The following is a 20,926-nucleotide window of genomic DNA, read 5'->3' on the forward strand; positions in this document are numbered from 1 at the left end:
CGGAACCGTAAACAATACTGCCATAATTCAGTCGCGATCGCACTATCGAGCAATATATCCTCAAACGGCGCATCAGATCAGAACAACAGGATCAGTGGGATCAAACTTTAATAATATCAAGTGATTTGTAAGCTTTTAATTTTAGATTGTTAATATGGGCATCAAAGGTTAGCTTGTTGTAAAGCGTAAAACCTAGAAAGTTGTGCTCAGGCTTCACAGACTGTGGCATTATTTAGTGTTTGAACAGGCTCTGAAAACACTCAGCGGTTTTAAGAAAATCACACACAAACTGTTTATCTAAGGAAAAGACATTTTGATTTGCCCTCGGTGATACCTTATTGATGGTTAGCTCAATTCGTCGCTCAGACAGTGACAGACTGCAAGAGGACACAAAGATCTGAGCCGTCTACATAGAGCGAATAATGCCGCGCCCGCAGCTGGCCGAGTAGGCAGCGCGGGCGTGGCCTAACGGTTATCGCGCTTGCCTCCCACGCAGAGGGCCAGGGTTCGATTCCTGGCCGCGGCTACACATTTTTGTTGATAGTTTAATTTGATGTTCTGGTGAATTCAAGATCCGTCTTGGCTGATTCGAGGTTAGAATGTTCTACGCGCCGAACTTTCTACGTCGAACGATCCAGAAACCCACGAGGGTACAGTACATAAGGGATTGCGCAAGGCGAGCGGAGTCAGTTTCGCCCCAGCGTTCGACCCTGCTGCAACGCCGACTTCGACGCCCACGACGCTCTGTTATTTTCTTTTGTACCCTTTTATTTTTGGCACAAGTTCGCCACATTAAACGTTTATTTCTTCCTGTTTATTTCTTGTTTTTTGGTCACCACCCGTGACATTTTGGTGGAGGTGCGGGATACATTATTCTATGCCCGTTAATCGTATCCCTCCAAGGACATTCCGGCCAAGCGACGTGCTCAGCCCCGGAAGGCTACTATTCGCCGAAGACGCCGAGGTCCGAAGAAGCCGTCGTATCAGGGGCCAGTCCCCTGAAGTGGGTCTGCTGCCGGACAAGCCTAGGCGCAAGACGACGACGATGGCCAACCAGTTTCAGACACCGGCCGCTCCTGCCGTCATCTACCTGCCCGTCACACCCTGGACTTCGACGCCTTTGCACGGGGACGCCCACGAGGACATCGAGGATTGGCTGCAACACAATGAACCTGTATCCCGTCATAACGGGTGGACACCTGAACAGTGCTTGCAGAACATTTACTTCTCGCTGGAAGGTACTGCAAGGTACTGGCTGGAAAACCACGAGGCTTCTTTAACTTCGTGGGAGGTGTGCAAGCAAGAGCTAATGAACACGTTTACTAGCCAACACCGACGCGAGAGGGCCGAAGACATCCTTCGAACAAGGACCCAAGGTCCGAATGAAAGCATCACCAGCTTCGTCGAGGATGTTCTTCGCCTGAGCGCCCGCGCCGATCCTCAGGCTACAGAGGAGAAGAAGCTGCGACACCTGATGAGGGGTGTGAAAAGCGAGATATTCGGAGGTCTCATTCGCAATCCTCCGACCACTGTCGACGGGTTCGTCACGGAGGTGACGAATATGGAGCGTGCCCTACTAGCACGCGCCAGTCACTACGAGCGACACCCAGGCGTGACTACTCGGGCGACACCCGGACGACCTCGACGAGCAAAAGGGAGGACGGGCGATCCCTAGCGGCGATCGTCGTTACGGATCGCCCGTTACGGATCGTTGGAGTGCTGCCATGTTAGCGACATGGCAGCACTCCAACGAGACGACCCTGAGCTGCGAGCACTTATTGAGCACCTAGAGGGACAAGGAAGCGCCGTTCCCCGCGGTTTTGTACGAACACTGCCAACCTTCTCCATCCGACAAGGTGTGCTCTACAAGGAGAACTTCAGCGACAACAGCACGGCGTGGCTGTTGGTGGTCCCTTCCATTCTTCAAGAAGAAATTTTTCAACCCTGCCACGATGACCCGACGGCGGGACATTTTGTTTACAGCAGGACTCTTGCCAGGATACGCGAAAAGTACAACTGGCCCAAGCTTGCGAAGACAGTGCACCACTACACCCGATCTTGCCACGAGTGTCAACGACGGAAGAAGCCACACTCTAAAAACTGTCACGCTGAACCTCACGCTAACCGCGAGTTTCAAGCGTGGAATCGACGTCAATACGACGGGAATGACGTTTTAAGCACCACGTGATCGAGAATAAGCGTTTGTTTTCTGTGTCCAAGCGTTAAAGCAGTCCGAGGAATCCCGCTTAGCCTTTTTTTCGGACCTGATCAACAGCGTTAGCGTGACGACCGCAAAACACACGCTTAGATTTTCGGAGAAACGCGCGCGCCTCCATTCATCGTCACGCTAATATATATCCGAATGGGTTGGCCCTCCTGAAGATCCACTTGCGCGTGCCTTTTTGTTGACTTTTTGTTGACGTGAGCTTTTTTTTTTTTTTTTTTTTTTTTCTCCTGGAAGCACAGAGGGCGCATGCGTCCTCTTTTTGGCGGGAAAAGCGAGAAAGCCGTTACGCTGTTTCCGTTGCTCCCTGGCTTGCTCAGTCAGTTCCAGACACGCCTTGTTTGTGGCTGTGGCTGGTGGCTGGACCAGCTTGACTGACTGCGACTTGCGTGATTTAGCGAGAGACGGCGCGTGAGTTCGGGCACAGTGTTCCATGTTTACCGCGCTTGACGTGCGTGGAGTGCCGCGGGGTCGCTGCAAACATAGCGAGTGCGAGTGCCCCGAATTCATGCGGGAGACGGACCTGAATGGCCAGCCAAGGAAAGGGCTTCCCATTTGGCTGGTGCCTTTACTGCGGCCATTCGCCAGCTATTCATGGAAGACAGCAATATTTGGGTAAGAACCCTGTTTTCGTTTGTCCCCCATGTGTCTTAATCCGCTTTTTTTTTTTTTTCGTTGTGAAAGCGCAAGTATCAACTAGCACAGTCTTCATCGTGTTGCTTTTCTTGAAGCGTTGTGCTTTTCAACATAACTGCCACATCTAGGAAACAGTTTTTGCTGCTTGAGATTGAGCGCGTAATTGAAACAAATGTTGTTTATTTGGAAAGGTGAAGGAATGAACCGTGCATGTTGGGGCGTCGTTGAGGGAGTCGGGCGAGTTTGGTCTCGGCTGTAGACACTGCAGTACAGAGGTGAGCTTGATATTCCAAGTGTTGCATTGCTGTCGCAGAAACTTCGAAAGCATATTTTGCTGGAAGTCCCGCCTCTGCGTCGGTCTCCCGTGTTGAAAGTTTACGGTGTGGAATCGACGAACACCCAGAATATGGGTGAAGGACAAAATGGGTACGTGGCAATGTGGCAAGGGAAAAAGGGTGGCAGCAGGAAAGAAGGAAAAGGGTACACAACGTTGCATTGTAGGAGGAAAAGGGTCGCAGCGGTGAAGGAGACGCAAAGAATCGAAGTAACATCAGAGGCAGCCGCGTGAATCTTTGCATGTTCCGATGCTTGCAGGCATGTTTCATTTTGGTTTTGATCGGTCTCAACGCAATCGTTTCTTTGAGATAAAGCTTTGCAGAAATATCAAGTTAGTTTGAGCGGCGTCGCCGTCGGCATAACCGTACCGCGTCGGCATGACGTTTTTGTGTGACGCTCGCAAAAAAACGCATTGATTTCAGCGGCGAGTAGATCACTTTCGCAATAAAGAGAATACTTCAAGCACGCTCAAAGTACACTTAATGTTACACAGCTTTACGAACTAAGAACAGTCTCTTATGAGCGTTTCAGTTAGTGCAATGTGAACGTTCAAGTGTTTATACTCATATTTGTAATACTAAGTTTTTTTAGGCCATAATATCTTAATCTTATTGTCAACAGGTTGCACCGACGGATATTCTGGGTCCCTGCGTGATCTTCTCTCAAAGTTGCACTTTTTGCTCGCACAAAGTTTTTTTTTTTTTTTTTCGTTCTTGTTTTTGAGGAATGGTTGGAGGGGAGTTATGTACATCAAAATATTAATCGCTCTAGCAAGTGAATGAAAGGGCCGCCCTTAATAATGAAAAATCTATGATATGTAGAAAAAATGGCAAGTGCCACGTGGTCGAATGCTCCAAAACTAAATCTAGTCATTACGCGCCAATTCAATTTTTGTTAGCAAATGTTGACATTCGTAACGAAGTCAAAACTTTGCTCATTTGAACTCATATAATATTTATGCCAGTTTGACCTTTGTTAGCGAAGTGATGACGTTGTGTAAACTGGTTGTGTTTTGTTACGAACCATTTTTAGAAGGAAAAACCTCCTTCTTATTCTGTGGTTAACTTCTTTTAGAAAATCAGAGACTTGCCACAAAGCACAATTTTTCTAATATACCAATTGCTGTATGTTATAGAAAACGAACCGCAAAGAAGTATGACACCACACAATTATCACTGCGTAGCTGCAAAACATATGGCAATGATTTATATATTGATATTTTTCTAACATTTACTGAAAAAATATATCCTGATTCAAACCCGCTAAAAATGCAAAATATTGACATTCATTCATATTTGTTTCATTATACTCATAGTTGAGGCAGTTCATGGCAGTTAGTGGGCATTATACTTTTTAGTGGCTTGTTTGTACCAAAAAAAAAAAAAAAGATTTTCAAATAAAGAGTTTAGCCCCGAAGCTGAAATTCGTTTGCCTTTTTCTATTTAGTTCCTTTTGGACTGTTCCTTCTTGTAACTAGAGCCTAACAAGATCCCTCTCTCTCTCTCTCTTTCTTTGGGTTTCTAGACGCCAAAAATAAATTTCCTATAATCTTTATACAAGATGCACAGCTGTGAACAGCTTGCAGCTACTTAGCGCAATGTACCAGGCGTAACATGATTCACGACTGCCATTCGTATATCTGCGTAATTATACATAAAGCAGCACGTTTATCTTTCTTGCACTACTCAATTCGCCTAAAGGAGTACTTAGAGACATTTAGTAGATCGTTTCTGAGCTCCTATAACGATATCCGATAACAATATGATGCATGGGGGCCCGTGTGTTCATACGCTTATTACGGCGCGCGTTTTCTCCACTCTCAAATAATGACGCCTTCTAGGCGCGTGAAATGTGCGTCGTGGTTGAAACTTCTGGCCGCTGACATTGGGCTTTCTCGCATTTAGTATGTCGTCCCAATAATCTTAGTTATTGGGACGATATACTAAATGCGGCAAAGCTCAATGCCCACGGCCAGAGGTCTCCACCGCAACGCGCATTTCACACGCCTAGTAGGCGCCATTATCTAAGCGTGGAGAAAACGCACGCTGTAACAAGCGTGTAAACACAAGGGCCCCCTCACGCCTGCGAAGCGTTAAACCATAGCACAGTTCACGCTTAGGGAGCGTGAATTCTAAGCGTTGAAAAACAGCACGCTTAGAACAAGCGTGCAAAAAATCGCTTTGCGTCACGCTTGCTATGCGTGGCCATTTTTAGAGTGCACCAACGAGACCGGCAGGACTTCTTCAGCCTATTGCGCCGCCATCTGCCCCATTCCAGCAAATCGGTATGGATTTACTCGGACCTTTCCCACCGTCGACGCAAGAAACCGATGGATCATCGTCGCAAACGATTATCTCACGCGGTACGCCGAGACAAAAGCCCTTCCATCAGGAACGGCTGTTGAAGTCGCGAAGTTTTTCATCGAGTCCATCGTCCTCCGGCACGGCGCTCCGGAAGTCCTGATCTCAGACCGTGGATCATTATTCATGGCCCAGCTGACGCAAGAAGTCCTTCATCTGAGCCACACCAGCCATCGCCGCACCACGGCGTACCACCAGCAGACCAACGGGCTAACGGAGAGACTCAACAAGACCATCGCCGACATGATCTCCATGTACGTCAACGTGGAGCACAAGACATGGGACGAGGTGCTGCCGTACGTCACATTTGCCTACAACACGGCCGTACGAGATACCACCGGAGTGACACAATTTCAACTGGTGCATGGGCGCAAGGTAACGACAATGCTTGACGCTATGTTACCCCACGAACCGGCTGTCGACACAAGCGACGACGCCCAGGTAGTTGCCCGAAGGGCAGAAGAAGTCCGTCAGCTCGCCAGACTCCGGATTAAGGCTCAACAACGTGTCGACACTGGCCGCTACAACCTTCGTCGTCGGGACGTCCACTTCCAGCCCGGAGACAGGGTGTGGGTGTGGACACCGATTCGCCGCCGCGGTCTCAGCGAGAAACTCCTGAAACGTTACTTTGGACCTTACAAAGTGCTTTGTCGACTCGGGGATCTGAACTACGAGGTGATGCCCGACGGAACACGGGCTTCGTCACGCCGCCCTCCACGACCGGAAGTCGTCCACGTCGTGCGACTGAAGCCGTACTACGCTCGATAGGACTGTGGACCCTATGTGTTCCAAATGACCCCTTAGTTTGCCGTTCTGTTTTATTTGCTTCGTTTTGTTTTTGGGTTGCGTCGGGACGATGCACTTTTTAAAGGGAGGAGTAATACCGCGCGCGCAGCTGGCCACGTTGGCAGCGCGCGCGTGGCCTAACGGTTATCGTGCTTGCCTCCCACGCAGAAGGCCAGGGTTCGATTCGTGGCCGCGGCTGCACATTTTTCTTGACAGTGTTCTGGTGAATTCCAAAAACCGTCTTCCTGATTCGAGGTTAGAATATTCTACGCGCCGAACGTTCTACGCCGAACGATCCAGAAGCCCACGAGGGTACATAAGGGATTCCGCAAGGCGAGGGGAGTCATTTTCGCCCCAGCGTTGACTCCGCTGCAACGCCGACTTCGACGCCCGGGACGCTCTGTTATTATCTTTTGTACTCTTTTATTTTTGGCACAAGTTCGCCACATTAAACGCTTATTTCTTCCCGTTTATTTTTTGTTTTTGGTCACCACCCGTGACAATATGGCACCTATGAGGGATAGCCAATGCAAGGGAGTTAATTTTGACAATAAATAAAGTGTTACTAACATCGCCTCCCTGAGGTACACCATTTTCCTCGACGAACACTCTGGAAGAAGTTGTTCCTATTTGAACAACAAAGGTGCACCTGCTGAGGTAACTCTCAATGGTACGAAGCATTCGACCGCGAATACCCAGATCATACAAGTCCCTCAGTGTACCGAAACGCCAGACTGTATCTGAGGCCCTTTCGAGGTCAAAACACACAGAGACAATGTTGTCTATGAATGAAAGCCTCACGCCTCCAGCCGTACTAAATGGTCAAGATTCGACCGAGACGAACGACACCCGCACTGGTTCACATCTAGATGTGTTTAGTTTCAGGAAATACATCAATCTTCTATTAATTATTCGTTCACGAGTTTTCCCCAAGTAGCTAGTCAAAGTGATAGGCTCATAACTGGCTGCACAAGGTGGCTCCCTACCGGGCTTCACTGTGGGTATGACTGTTGCCATTCTCCACTCCAATAGAAAGTATCTCTCAAACTAAATATGATTAACAAGGTATAATACAATATCAAGAGTAGAAGGATGAAGATGTTGAAGCATATGATAATGAATACTATCTGGACTAGGAGGCGATGACTTAAAGTTTTGGAAAACTATGTTCAGTTCGTGCAAGGTAAGCGGGGCATTATAAGCTCGCGTTCACCACCGGATGTTTTCAATACCATACCTTAACCCTTCCTTTTATGTTGCAGAAATGCAGGCGGATAGTGCTTCGAGCTGGAAATAATTTCAAAGTGCTTGCCAAGGATGTTGCCTTGCTCTTCAAGATTGCATGGGCATTTTTCATTTCTGGAAAAAAGTGGAATGGTGAAAGCTTGATATGGGGGGAGCCGTTTACTTTATGAATGCTGTCCCATACTTCCTTGGGAGAGGTACTGCTATTGATAGAGTATTCATAATCTTGCCAGCTCCCGCGTTTAACTTTGAGACGAATGCACCTTGCACGAGTTTTCATTTTTTGAAAAGATATCTGGTTATTCTGAGCTGGATAGCGTCTTAGAACACCCCAAGCTTTGTTTTGGTGTATGCGACTATTTTTGCAGTCTTCAGTCCACATGGCTTCGGTCGTCTAGAAAGCAAGCTGTCCAGATGATCGAGGTATTGAAAGTGACGCTGCAGTGAGAATATGGGAAGATAAAAGATGGTTAAGCTCATCAACCGAAAGCTGATTAAGGCGAAAACAGGCCGGGAGTGACGACTGCTTAAAATGCTCCAGAAAGACTGCGGAGTTTTGTTTTTGTTCTTTTTTTTTAATTTTAAAATATTGGGAAGTGGTCACTTCCATGGGGATTCTGATCAGCCGTCTATGAAAAGTCAGGTAGCTCATTTGCACTGCCGATATAACGATCAATGCATGTAGATGACAAGAATGATAAACTAAAATAAGTAGGCTCGCCAGTATTAAGAATGCATAGTGAATGTGAAAATATTAAGAACTGAATTATCTTTTCGCTTGTAGGTATGTGATCACTACCCCAAAGAGTACTATCGGCGTTAAAATCACCGAGTAAAAGAAAGGGCTCTGGAAGCTGGCTTAAAGAGAGTCGAGATTTTGTCGCTTCAGAGAAAGAGAAGGTGGAAAGTGCACTGAACACAGACAAGTGAAACAAGAGACGAACAGCGATAGGCTCCAGTGACGTCTGAAGCGGGACCCCTGCACACGGAATATGTTTTGGAAGCATCATTGCAACGCCGCCACAAGAAATGGATGTGCTATGGCGGTCCTTACGAAACACACTGTAGCGTCACAGAAAATGAATGTGAGATGCACTCAAGTGTGTTTCCTGCAAGCATAAGGCAGATGATGCCTTATACTCTCCTAAAAAAACTCAACATCTGCAAGGTTAGTGAATAAGCCACGGCAGTTCCACTGAAGAATTACGGAGCCCATTTTTAAGGATAAAATATTTTATAAATGAAATTAAACAATTCCGCATGTGCTACACCCTAAATAGGAACCACCAGTTTTTTCCCTTTCTGTCTTGATTTAGAGGTTTGCCATTTCATGTCCTCCTGCTCCGAGAGCGGACCCGGAGAGTCGGCAATGTCAACAGCTCCCACTGCATCCTGTAACTTGGACGCATGTTTGCCAGTTCCAACGTGGTCGGAGACCTGAGCCATGAGTTTCCGGCCACGGCAAGACCCTGCCGATGAAGGCTTCGACGTACCAGGCCGGGACCCTCCCCCATTCACGCTTTCAGCGTGTTTTGGGGTTGATAGAGCAGCAGGTGGGCCCTTTTGCTCCGTAACAAGGCGGGCCGCCTCTCAGGAAGTGGAACGACGACCTCGCTCCCCATCTTGGGACAAACCACTGGCACAAGGCTGCCCGTCACCCCGAGGTCCTGCCTGAATCAACGGGGGCGTCTGTGTCCCCCAGTGTTACGTACCTGGGGCACACAGCTTCCCCGCAAGTTCTTTTGGGCCTCAAAGGGGCCTGCCGAGTCCTCAAGTAAGAACTGAGTGGCCCTGGATTTTGTACGTGGCGCAGGGTCCTTTAAACGCGTCATTGTAAGGGCCTTTAGAAATGAAAGAGAGCCTTTTTTTTGTTTCACGATACGATCAGTTCTCTTTGGCTCGTAAGGTAAAGACTTCCTCTTGTTTTCGCCGCAGTGGACATTACCTAGAGTAAGCAGGGTGATGACCCCTGGATTTCGCTCAGGCAACTGACCCTTCACAGACTTCGGCCACATGATCGCGGCTCCCGCACTTTGCACACGTCTCCGTCCCCCGGCAGCTGCGCAACCCGTGACCAAAACGCTGGCAACGGAAGGATTGCTGTGGGCTCGAAACGTACGGTCTGACACGGAAATTCAAGTAGCCAGCTTTGTCGAGTGCAGGAAGCATGTGCCGTTCAAACGTCAGGGTAAGGTGTTTAGTTTTCACCTCTGCACCGTCACGCCTCGTGATAATACGTTTCACTTCCACTGCTCCAAAAGCCCGCAGGCCTTCCAACATATCGTCTTCACTACTGAAAAGAAGATCACCACCTAAAATCACCCCTCGAACGGTGTTGAGGATTTGCCGCCCAGATAGGTTGCGGAAATGGAGCTGCAGCGCTTCCTGAAATCGGAGTTGCTCGACTTCGTGAATGCTTAGGGTTGAGGCGGGCACATCAATGAAAACATGGAGCTTGTTCACGCTATCCCGGCTATTCATCCTGGCAACAACGAAATTGAGGTTATGTGGAAACAAATCAGAAACCGAAACGAAGACGAAGAAACATTTAAAGAACTGGAACTTGAAACACTTCGCCTAGAGGTTAACTGAGGAAGACGAACGGAGGACCAGAGATGGATGCAGCAGGCAGCCGAAATCTCTATGACATGTCCAAGCTGATACAACCTTTTAAGGTAGGACAGGACTTGGGGACCTGGTAAACTTCGAGAGGGCATGTGAAAGGGCCCGTTTTAACCGGGACTCTTGGCCCAGCAGGTTGATAGGCGTACTGCCCTGTGTGGCAGCGCGGGTAATCGCCAGGCTAATTGCGGAGGAGGCGGACGATTACGAGTGTGTGAAGGGCTGCTTGCTCAAGAAATACCGCCTGTCGGCGGAAGCGTTTCAACAGAAGCTCCAAAGCGTGAGCAAACATTCAGAGGCGAGCTACGCGGAGTTCACGTATGAACTGAGGTCGTATTTGATCGAATGGATGAAGGTAGCCAAGTCGTAGGACGACAAGAAAAAAAAAAAAAAGAAAGAGATTTTGGAGGCGTTCGCACTGGAACAGTTTTATAAGACACTAAGTGAACCCATGCGGAATTGGATCCAAGACAAAACGGATGTAGACTCCACATACAAGGGCGCGGATCTCGCGGAGATTATAGCTCACGCTGAAACAGCAAAGAAGGAACGGGGAAACCCTTCGAAAAAACAAACTCGGACGAGCGACGCGGGAAAAGATGTAAAGGGCGACAGCCTAGGGGAAGGAACACTGAGGAAAATCAGGGGGATAAGGAAACAAAAGCATCCCAGGCCAGTGAAGCGGACGGTAGGCAAAAGAAGAGAGCATTCGAGGCAAGGAAGCCTATAACGTGCTTCAACTGCCATGAGACGGGGCACATTGCCGCATGGTGCACTAAACCAAGGGTGGTTTTCGCCTATGCTAGTCAGTGCGTGAAGAATGATGAGCTCCTGAGCTCGTACCTGTTCGACATGACGGTAAACGGGAAGGCATGCCGCGCGTTGCGCGACAGTGGAACCACCATTGACCTTGTTCACCCTGCTTATTTCACCGAAGCCAACTACAATGAAAACTGCAGTTAAATCAAGTCGGTGCTAGACGAGGGGAGCGTCTGCTTTCCCGTGGCGGATGTCCTCGTTTGTGGCCCGTTCGGTAAGTTCGCGCTGAGGCGGCGGTTTCGGACAAACAGCCGCCGCAGTACCCCTACGTGTTTTGTAACCTAACGGAGAAGGTTCTAAGAGAGCAGGGCAAAAGCCTCGGGGAAGGTTTCGTTCAAGCACTCAGAAGAGCTAAAGCTCGCGTGCTGTTCAAGCGGCTTGCTTATGACGATGCTAGACCTGGGCCGGTTTGCTGATCTTGCGGCCGCGGTTGCGGCTGCGGCCAAGAGGGATTTTTTTGTCCCGTGACCAGCTCCATGGGGCAAGGAAGTACTTAGCGTCCCTGCCTAATGGCGCAGAAATCCGCATCGCTTCAAGCACAAAAGCCTAATTTCGCTATCAGAAACTGACTGCAGGGACTTTCAACTGGAGTCCAATTGACCGCCCCCTTATACTGTAGGAGCGGCTGATAAAGTTACGGCCAGGTAGGGTAAAAATGAGACAAAATAAAAAAGAAACCACTCAAGATGAAAGCGGTGGCATAATATTTATATTATGCCACCGCTTTCATCTTAAGGTTAAAGCGCCGGTACTTTTCGTCACGGCGTGAAAGTCCGGGGTTCAAATCACGCTAGGAATTTTTTTTTTGTATTTTTTGCGTGTCTTACTTTTTAACTGTGATTCTTTTTAGGAATCATCCACTTGCACTCTTGCGCCTTACATGGTGTTTACTGTTTGTCCCACCTGTTCAATCGAAACACAGGTAAGAAAAAAACAATCGAGGCAGTAATTTTCTTTTTATTTTCTATTTGACTGCACTCTTACCAAGAATGTAGACATGGCCATATGAGCTCTATAAAATCATTGGGCGGGTACTTCTGACTCACCAGTTCGTTGTTCATTACTTCGGAAGAGCGCATACATATCTCTGGCTTCCTTTACCAACTTCCGCCACACCTCCTGCATTTGCCGTACACTCCGCGGAAAGTTGACAATATCTTCCCACGCCCGTCTCTTCATTCCCCAGGTAACTGTGCTGCTGAATATATCTAGAATTTGTTGTTTCCGTTTTCCAACTGCTCTAATTATTTTCATTTGTTTATCCAAAGTCATTTTAGGTATTTGCGTTAGAGAGAGGTTTTGCGATGTCGACGCCCGATTCATTTTTGCCTTTGGTTGCGATCGTCTGCTATTCTAACTAAAATTCAACAAGTAATGTGCTAATATTACAACACGATTGCCACAACAAAATGTAAAGGGTAAAAACATACCTTTTATCACATTCCATGCAAGTAAAAGTATGATCAATTTTATTTCAGTTTTACTACTTTCTCAGACGTTTGACTTGCTGCCTTGCCTGTAGGATTTCGCTCAATCAATGCATTCACAGCTGCTAGTCTTTTTTTCTTTTTGCTTATTTTGTTAAAGTCTTTTTTTTAATTGTCACAACTGCAGTTTTTATTAGTAATAAACGGGCGTCTCCTGTTATTGAAAGGAGTCGTAGCAAGAGCGTTGTATATTTAAAAACACATAAAAGTAGTTGCTGGGGAAAGGATGATTGTTTCGGCTCCGTTTGTGTGAAAGCCATACCGGTGCTGTTACCTTGGTTTCCTTTTAATGAACATTATGAAATGATTGCATTAGCGCGTTAACTTACCTCGATCTTTTTTCTTTTTTTTTCTTACCGGTGTTTTGATTGAACAGGTGGGTCTAACAGTAAACACCGTGTAAGGCGCAGTAGTGCAAGTGGATGATTCTTAAAAAGGGTCACAGTTAAAAAGTAAGACACGCGAAAAATACAAAAAAAAAGTTCCTAGCGCGATTTGAACCCGGGACTTTCACGCCGTGACGATAAATACCGGCTGTTATGAGTCGACGCCCAGCCTGGTTTCTCGGGTAGCATGGCCATCTCGCTGGCGTCCAACCTTTCTCGCGAACAACGTCCCAGCCAGACAGTCGGGAAACAGATCGGGAAAACATAACAGGACAGAAAACTAATTTATTTACATGAGTATATTGTTTAGCATATTAGCAGAAGGAGCGCGCCGTATGGGCAGCGAACAGGTCCCTATATAATGAAATCGGGGTTCTGGAGCTGCCGTACCATTGGTTCGTTAGTGCCGCATTCCAAAGTTGGCCTCGACGTCAGCCTCCTCCTCTCGGCCCCGATGTTCGGTCGTTTTTCTTCTCCGAATCGAGGGCGACTAGTAGGCGATTGTCTTACATGCGGTAGACGCAGACACAACATACTGCCCATCTTTTCAAGGTGGGATTCTGTCTGGCGTTCCCGTGGAATGCAGACGCCTTAGACAGAACACACCGACGACAACGTCGGTTCTGATGCCCTTGAGCCGAGGCCCGAGAGAAACGCTTCTCGGGTTTCGCTCGAACGTGCAAAAAGGGTTCGGATCGTACGCCAACCGTCTCGACGTTCGCTTGGTCGTCGTCCGGACAAGAATCCAAGGTCAATCCTCACAAACACAGGGAGATGAAGACGGGTCCTAACACTGCGCTCTAACCCCTCGACCACAGTAGAAGGCGCGAAACCTCGGCGCTGGCGGAGGTATATAAATAGTCTGCCACCGCTTTCATATTGAGTGGTTTTTCCTTTATTTTGGCTCATTTTTACCCTTCCTAGCCGTAACTTTATCTGCCGCTCCTACAGTACAAGTGGCCGGTCAATTGGACTCCATTTGAAATTCCCTGCAGTCAGTTCCTGCTACTGAAATTAGGCTTTTGTGCTTGAAGCGATACGGATTTCTCCGCCATTAGGCAGGGACGCTAGGTATTTCCTTATCCCCATGGAGCTGGTCACGTGCCAGAAAAATCCCTCTTGGCCGCAGCCGCAGCCGCGGCCAAGAGGCAAGATCAGCAAACCGGCCCAGGGGATCTCAAGGACTCTCCAGTGACGGTTTCAGAGCAGAGTAGCCTTAAAGAGACGAGGAAAGGGGAAAAAAAATTAGAAAACCCCCGCGATAGAGAGGGAAACCCCTGACGGGCAGCTGACGCAGACAGAGGGGCTGCTATTAGCACCTACAACAAAAAGCTTCGAACAGCTCGTCTCAGTAACAAAAGAAGTGCTCATAGAAGAACAGAGGGTCGATCGCAGTCTGACCAAGCTTTAGGAAACATGCAAGGATGGCGTGGCGCGAAAAAAACGTCACCTTTCCTGGCTGTGATGGCGTGCTGTACCGGCATTACAAGGACAGGTCGGGTCGAATGTTCGACCAGCTCGTGGTTCCAGAGAAGTCTCGACCAGACGGGCTGCGTCTGTGTCATAAAGCGGATTGGTCCGGCCACTCGTAAAACAACGACAACAAAAAAATATAGGCTCTTTTTTTAACTTTATTGGCCGGGATGTTTTCGAGAGGCAGAGGCTCAGGTTTGGGTATGTGACGTGTGCCAGAGGGTGGGAAAGCCCAACGAAAAAGGTAAAGCGCCCTTGAGACCGGTGCCCTTGATATCCGAACCCTTCAAACGGATAGTCATAGACGTAGTGGGCCCCTTCCAGTGACCCAGTCCGGTTACCGTTACGCATTAACGGGCATGTGCGCGGCTACCAAGTTCCCGGACGCGGTTACAATGAAAGAACAGAGTTCGGTGGAGGTGGTGAGCGCGCTTCTGTCAATTTTCGCCCGGGTAGGATTTTCCCAAGAAATTCAGTATGACCAAGGAAGTGTTTTTGCCAGCGCCTTAACTACCGGATTCTCGGAAAAGTGCGGGGTCAAGCTGACATACAGTTCTGTCTATCATCCCCTGTTGAATAGCGTCGAAAGCTGTCACTCACTCATGAACCGGGTTTTGAGAGAGTTGACTTAGGAGAGTAAAAGCGAGTGGGACACCTACCTTCCAGCGATGTTATTCACGCTTCGCTCAGTTACGCATGATGCAAGAGGTTTCAGTCCTGCCGAACTAGCGTATGGGTGTTGTCTGCGGTCGCCGTTGTGGCTGCTCCGCAAACGTGGGAAACCCAAGGCTCGGATCCGGGCGTAGTGGAGTATATCCTTAATCTGCTGGAGAGATTCCGGAGCTTGAAGCAAATCGCGGAGCTTAACATGCGTGAGGCCCAGATTAGGTTCAAGCGTTATTACGATCGAAACGCCCGTCTCTGAGAGTACAACGAGGGCGACCAAGTTTTGCTGCTTCGCCCCTCGCGCTAAAGCAAGTTGCAGGTACAGTGGGAAGAGCCCTTCAGGGTCGCTCAGTAACAGTCGTAAACAAACTACGCAATTAAAAAAAGAGGCAAAAGAATGGATATTCCAATCTACCTCTGCAATTTGATGAAGCGCTACATGAGCCAAACCGAGGTGGTGAACCTCCCTTTAGACGTACCGGAGGAAGGGCAGACAGTTATTCCGCTGCCATGGAAGGCCGCAACGCCGTTCGGGGTGGAGGAAGTAATGGCGCAGACAGTTTATTTCGAGGACCTCTCTGTATCACAGCTTGCCCGATTCAAGAGAGCTTCTTTAAAATACTAGACATTTCTCTCTGTGTCCCGTGGCCGAGCCTCCCTGGCCACGGACAATATAGAACTCACGTCAAACGTCGCGGTGCGTTCTCGTCCTTATCTCATGTCGCCTAGGCAGCGGACTATCTGGAAAGAAGTTTAGCGTATGCTGAGCTTGGGGATAATCGATCCCTGTAAAAGCGATTACTCCTCTCCAATGATAATCGTTGAAGCCACGACACAGCAAAAAGGGTAGAACCCCTAACGTATAGGCCTGCTGCGACGTTAAAACTTGTTTGACAATGTATGCATTTGAGAGGTTTATGCCTATGATGATCAGAATGGACGTTTTAAGATGAGAGTAAGTAAAAAATGAAAGCCGTTTACAACTCCCTGTAAAGCCGAATTAGAGCGCAGCTCTCGAGGAGGGGGGAAGGCGCGGAGGGGGGGCTTACGTGACCAGGGGCGTTACGTGACCTGGGGGGCCACGTGACCTGGGGGGTTACGTGACCTCGGAGGGAGTTCATGTGGCCGGGGGTCACGTGACCTTGGGGGGTCACGTGACCTGAGGGAGTCGCGTGACCTCGGGGGGTCACGTGACCTGGGGGTTACGTGACCTCAGAGGGAGGTCACGTGGCCTGGGGGTCACGTGACCTCGGGGGGTCACGTGGCCTAGGGGATCACGTGACAGGCGGGGGTCACGTGACACCGGGGAGTTACGTGACCTGGGGGCCACGTGAACTGGGGGGTCACGTGAACTGGGGGCCACGTAACCCGGGGGCCACGTGACCTCAGAGGGATGTCACGTGGCCTGGGGGTCACGTGGCCTAGGGGGTCACGTGACCTTGGGGAGGGTCACGTGACCTTGCGGTTACGCCGACGGCAACGCCGAGTCCGCTCAAGTCGGAAACGGGCGCCTAAGAGCTGCGCTCTAAAAGCAGGGGTGTTTGTTGATCACTGACAAAGCACTTGATGGACACCGGCGACGAGAGGCCAGCCCGTTGCAGGTTGCGCTCGGTTAACACCCGAAAACAAAAAGTGGTAGAAAGCTGTATCCAGTGCTTCCAAGAACAAGGACTAACATCCCGGACTTATGATCTAGCATGACAGTGGTCGTGGCAAAGAACCCAGGTGGATAACTGCTCCTTGTGGACTACCGACCCTTGAACCCCAACACCGAGGTCGAGGTCAATCTGACGCCGAGCACTGATTGGCTCCTGGCGAAGCTTAGAAGTGAGCAACGGTTCTCAAGCTCCGATTTGTCACAATAATTCTTCCAGACTCTCGTTGTCGAAGAACACGCAACGAAGACCACAGTTATTTGATATGAAGGAACTTTCGAATTTTCCAGGATGCCCTTTGAGTGGCGAGGGGACCGACGAAATTCTAGAAACTTGTGGAGAGGGTACTGCAAGGCGCCAACCTCAGCCTTTGTAAGCCGCTCTTATATGACTTGCTGGCGCTAACCTCTTAGGACTGACCCTCACATTATTATTAAAAGAAATTGAGTTGTATTATCTATACATGCGTATCTTCTGCACCCATTAATTACAATCGGCTTGGCTTTTTGAACTTTCACCGGCACAGCATACAGCCGCTTGAAAATAAATTGGGTTATGTGGACGTTTATACAGCCTAAAACTTAGTCTGCCTCAACGGGAGAGATGTCCGACATTGCCGACATTGCCGCGAATGACCTTACGAGCAAGGTATAGAGAGGCCATAGGCCCACTGTCCTAGATTGTTGCTACAGGTGAGATTGTCATGCGCTGACAACATCAAGCGGCAACGCTCCCAGCTACACCACCCTTGGCCGTGCAGGAACTCTTGACGTCACGAGCGCTATGTTCATTGGTCTTCTCGCTGACCGACCTTGAAGCGAGAGGTAAAGAGCTTGTTGTTGAGTTATTTCGTTTCCATATACCTTGAAAAGTCATTAAGAACAAACTCATTAAAACAAACTGGCAAATCATCTCGCGACCTTGTCTGTGAGCCTGCACATCGAATTTCGCCGGCTCGCTTATACTTAAGAGAATTCACTCTAAAGGCTTTTGAACTGTCTGGGAGAGAGGAGTATAATACCACGCTGTATGGACTCTCAAGAAAGACATTTTTGTTCAGAACAGGAGCCAATCTCTTGCAGCTCAGTGGCGTCTTTGTGAAATCAGCCCTACGGTCGCGCATGAAGGTCACTGGATCATTCGCGAAAAAAATTGAGAAAGTCCATACATTTAAAATCATTAAATATATTAGAGCGCAGCTCTTACGCGCCCGTTTTCCGGCTTGAGCAGCGTCGCCGTCGGCGTAACCATCGTAACACTTGTGAGGGTTACTCTCACGAGGGTTACCCTCATGAGGATAATGAGGGTTAGTAACCCTTGTTACGCTCGTAACCCTCAGGAGGGTTAAGAGGATTAGTTACCATAAAAAGGGTTATCCTCACGTGGGTCACGAGGGTTACACTCACGAGGGTCACGAGGGTTATGAGAGTTACCCTCACGAGGGTCACGAGTTTTACCCTCACAAGGGTTCCTAGGGTTACCCTCACAAGGGTCACGAGAGTTACCCTCATGATGGTTACCTTCACGAGGGTCATGAGGGCTACCCTCACGCGGGTTACCCTCACGAGGGTCACGAGGGTTACGCTCACGAGGGTCATAAGGGTTACCTCCAGAGGTCACGTTACCCCCTGGTTTCACTGACCCTCTGATGTCACGTGAACCCTGATGTAACGTGACCCCCCTTAGGTCCAGTGACACCCCTCAGGTTACGTGCCCCCCTTGAGGGCACGTAACCCCTGAGGTCACGTGACCCCCCTGAGGTCACGTGACTCCCCCCTGAGGTCACGTGACCTCAGGGAGTCACCTATCCCTCAGTACCCTTCCATCCTCCTCCTCAAGAGCTGCGCTCTTTATCCGACGTTACAGGGAGGTGTAACGTAGGCCATTTTTTTTACTCGAGATATATGAGAAACTAATATACGGACGACAGGATGAAATCATCCCTGTAGATGTCTAAAGAAAAAAATAAAATGTATAATTTTTTATTTAAAGTGTTCAAAAAAACCACAGTGGTTTTCACATTGGTGCACTTAATAAAAAAAAAGTAAAAACCAAGCAAACAAACATGGAAGATCAAAGGACGAGATAACACACAATTGACAAGTGCAAGAAATGCACGGAAAGTACGCATGCTAAAGGGTTGCCGTGTGGCATCTTGACATTTTAAGCAAAACTGAATTGTCACTGAATGTGTTCAGGCTAGACAATGCGCTTCTATTGAACGGAGTCTGAAAGCGAGACGTTGGCAACACATTTCAAATCGAATGAGCGTAAAAAAAGTGAAGTGTCTGGGAACACGGCAGGTAACGTAAAAATTAACACTGCCCATTGCAAATAGAAACGTAAGACAGCTCTTGACATTAGCAATAACGGCATTTCGTTGCATTCGCCGGACGGTAACGAATCACTATAACGCGTTCATATGTCGTGAACTAACGAGTAACGCTATTTCTTTACTTAATTTCTGTGATGCGTACGCACCACTGGTCCTGGTGCAGTAGTTTAAGGAGAGTCACAATGACGGGCGATCAAACATGCACTCCACGATAGGGGGTAAAAACGAAAGATTTCGCTTCGGCCGCTTTAATAATTCATATTTTGAAAATAAACAAGAAACCCGCAAGCTTGCCATTGGATTCTTTCGTATTTGAAGTACGCTCTCAAAATATATTGTTTTCTTACAATAATATCTTGACTCAAACTCTTGTCCAAATTGAGATGAAAGCACCCGCGCTGATAATAACTATACAGTAAACTCGTACGGGAAGGTGTACATCGGGAAATCGGGGAGATGCCTCAGAATTCTACTCCGGCAGCACCGTAGTTAGTTAACCGAAACCGCATGCTCACATTTGGCAATGCACTACCGTGACTGCGCATCAGCACCATCCCTAGAATGTGCAAGCGTGTTGTGTCACCATAGGAACCAAGAGGCTCGAGAGATTGTGGGGGCTCACAGAATAAGAATGTAAAGCCCAACCTGCGTGCGTCAGGCTTGCTTGGCCTTGTTTGACAGTACGATATAATTTTTAGATAGGGTGAAAGTGCTCATAAAATTACATGACCGATAGACCCCAATTTAGTGATGCGTAATCGCCATTCTGTTAGAATAGAGAGTCATGCTTTTCTGGCTTTTTTTTTTCGCTGTTTATTTAGGATAATCCTTACTTTTTTAGTCAGGCCTTGTATCATCTACTTCTTACCTCCGTACGTGTAACATTCGCGCTGTTTCCAAATGAACCCATACCAACAATCCCTGGTATCTGTCCCTTAAGGTCAAAAAGCTGGCTCACCTGAAATGCCATGAGTAAAGGTAAGCATAATTAAAAGGCTCTTGACACGAAGCATCATTTTTTTACTGGAAACCGGTCATGCAACGTTGGAATAAAAAAAAACTATTATACAAATCTCCCCAAACCAGATAACTACAGTTCCTCTGGAGAAATGTAGTGCACGAAATAAGTGTTTATACCCCGCTCCCGATGGGGGCTTTTATTTCTTTGCTATAGTTTCATTTATCATGCCCTCTGGATATATCATTTTTTTTATTTATTTCGCACAACTGTTCACTGTAACCTTTGGGTTCGCGAACATGAGGCACAAGGACAAATGATAGCATGCGCAGTACACTTTTTATTGAGCCAACGAACGACGCAGCAGCCACGCACACAGGATTAAACTAACGTATATTGTGCAAACACACTTCGCGGTCTATTGGTCTTTTTTTTATATTTGAGCTCCTAAGTTATGTTTTCTTTCAGACAGCTGCTCAATGCGACCTTTAAGTTCGCAAACATGAGCGGAACAATGAATGTTAGCAAGCGCGGTGCACTTTGCCAACATTTTCACATCCCTTCAACGGTCGACCAACGTAGTTTTATCGACAGAGTATCTTCAGCAAGCAACGCCGCGCGCACACGCTCACAAGGGTACGGTTAAACTAAGAGATGCAAAATTCGCATATATAATGAGGATGAGAGATGGTCATACCAGACTTATTCAATGCGCTCTCGATCGCGAAATATCGCGATAATACGTTAAGTGTGGATACTGGAAGGCGTGTCCAACTGGTGTATTTACCCCGTCCTTAAAAGTTGTCCCTCGATTTTCACCTGTTAAAGAAACGTCGTGTTGCAGGAGGCCGTGATTCTGGGTGTTCCAGAAGAGCGGTGGTGGATGTTGCGGACGCCTGTTCTAACGCAGAAATTGTCCACTAGCTTCAAAGTTAACG

General features: G+C 48.1%; 1 protein-coding gene across 1 annotated transcript in view; it reads right to left on the minus strand.

Moving 5' to 3' along the window:
• LOC8023373 overlaps positions 1 to 20,043 on the minus strand; it is a 119,631-nt gene extending 99,588 nt beyond the window's left edge. Inside the window, exon 1 of the mRNA XM_029984103.2 lies at positions 19,989 to 20,043. Coding sequence (XP_029839963.2) covers positions 19,989 to 20,043 — 55 coding nt within the window. The remainder of the gene's footprint in view (positions 1 to 19,988) is intronic.
• Between the last annotated feature and the right edge of the window lie 883 nt (positions 20,044 to 20,926).

The sequence above is a fragment of the Ixodes scapularis genome, unplaced genomic scaffold (genome assembly GCF_016920785.2).
Source record: "Ixodes scapularis isolate PalLabHiFi unplaced genomic scaffold, ASM1692078v2 PGA_scaffold4__175_contigs__length_147842914, whole genome shotgun sequence".
NCBI classification, from domain to species: Eukaryota; Metazoa; Arthropoda; class Arachnida; order Ixodida; family Ixodidae; genus Ixodes; species Ixodes scapularis.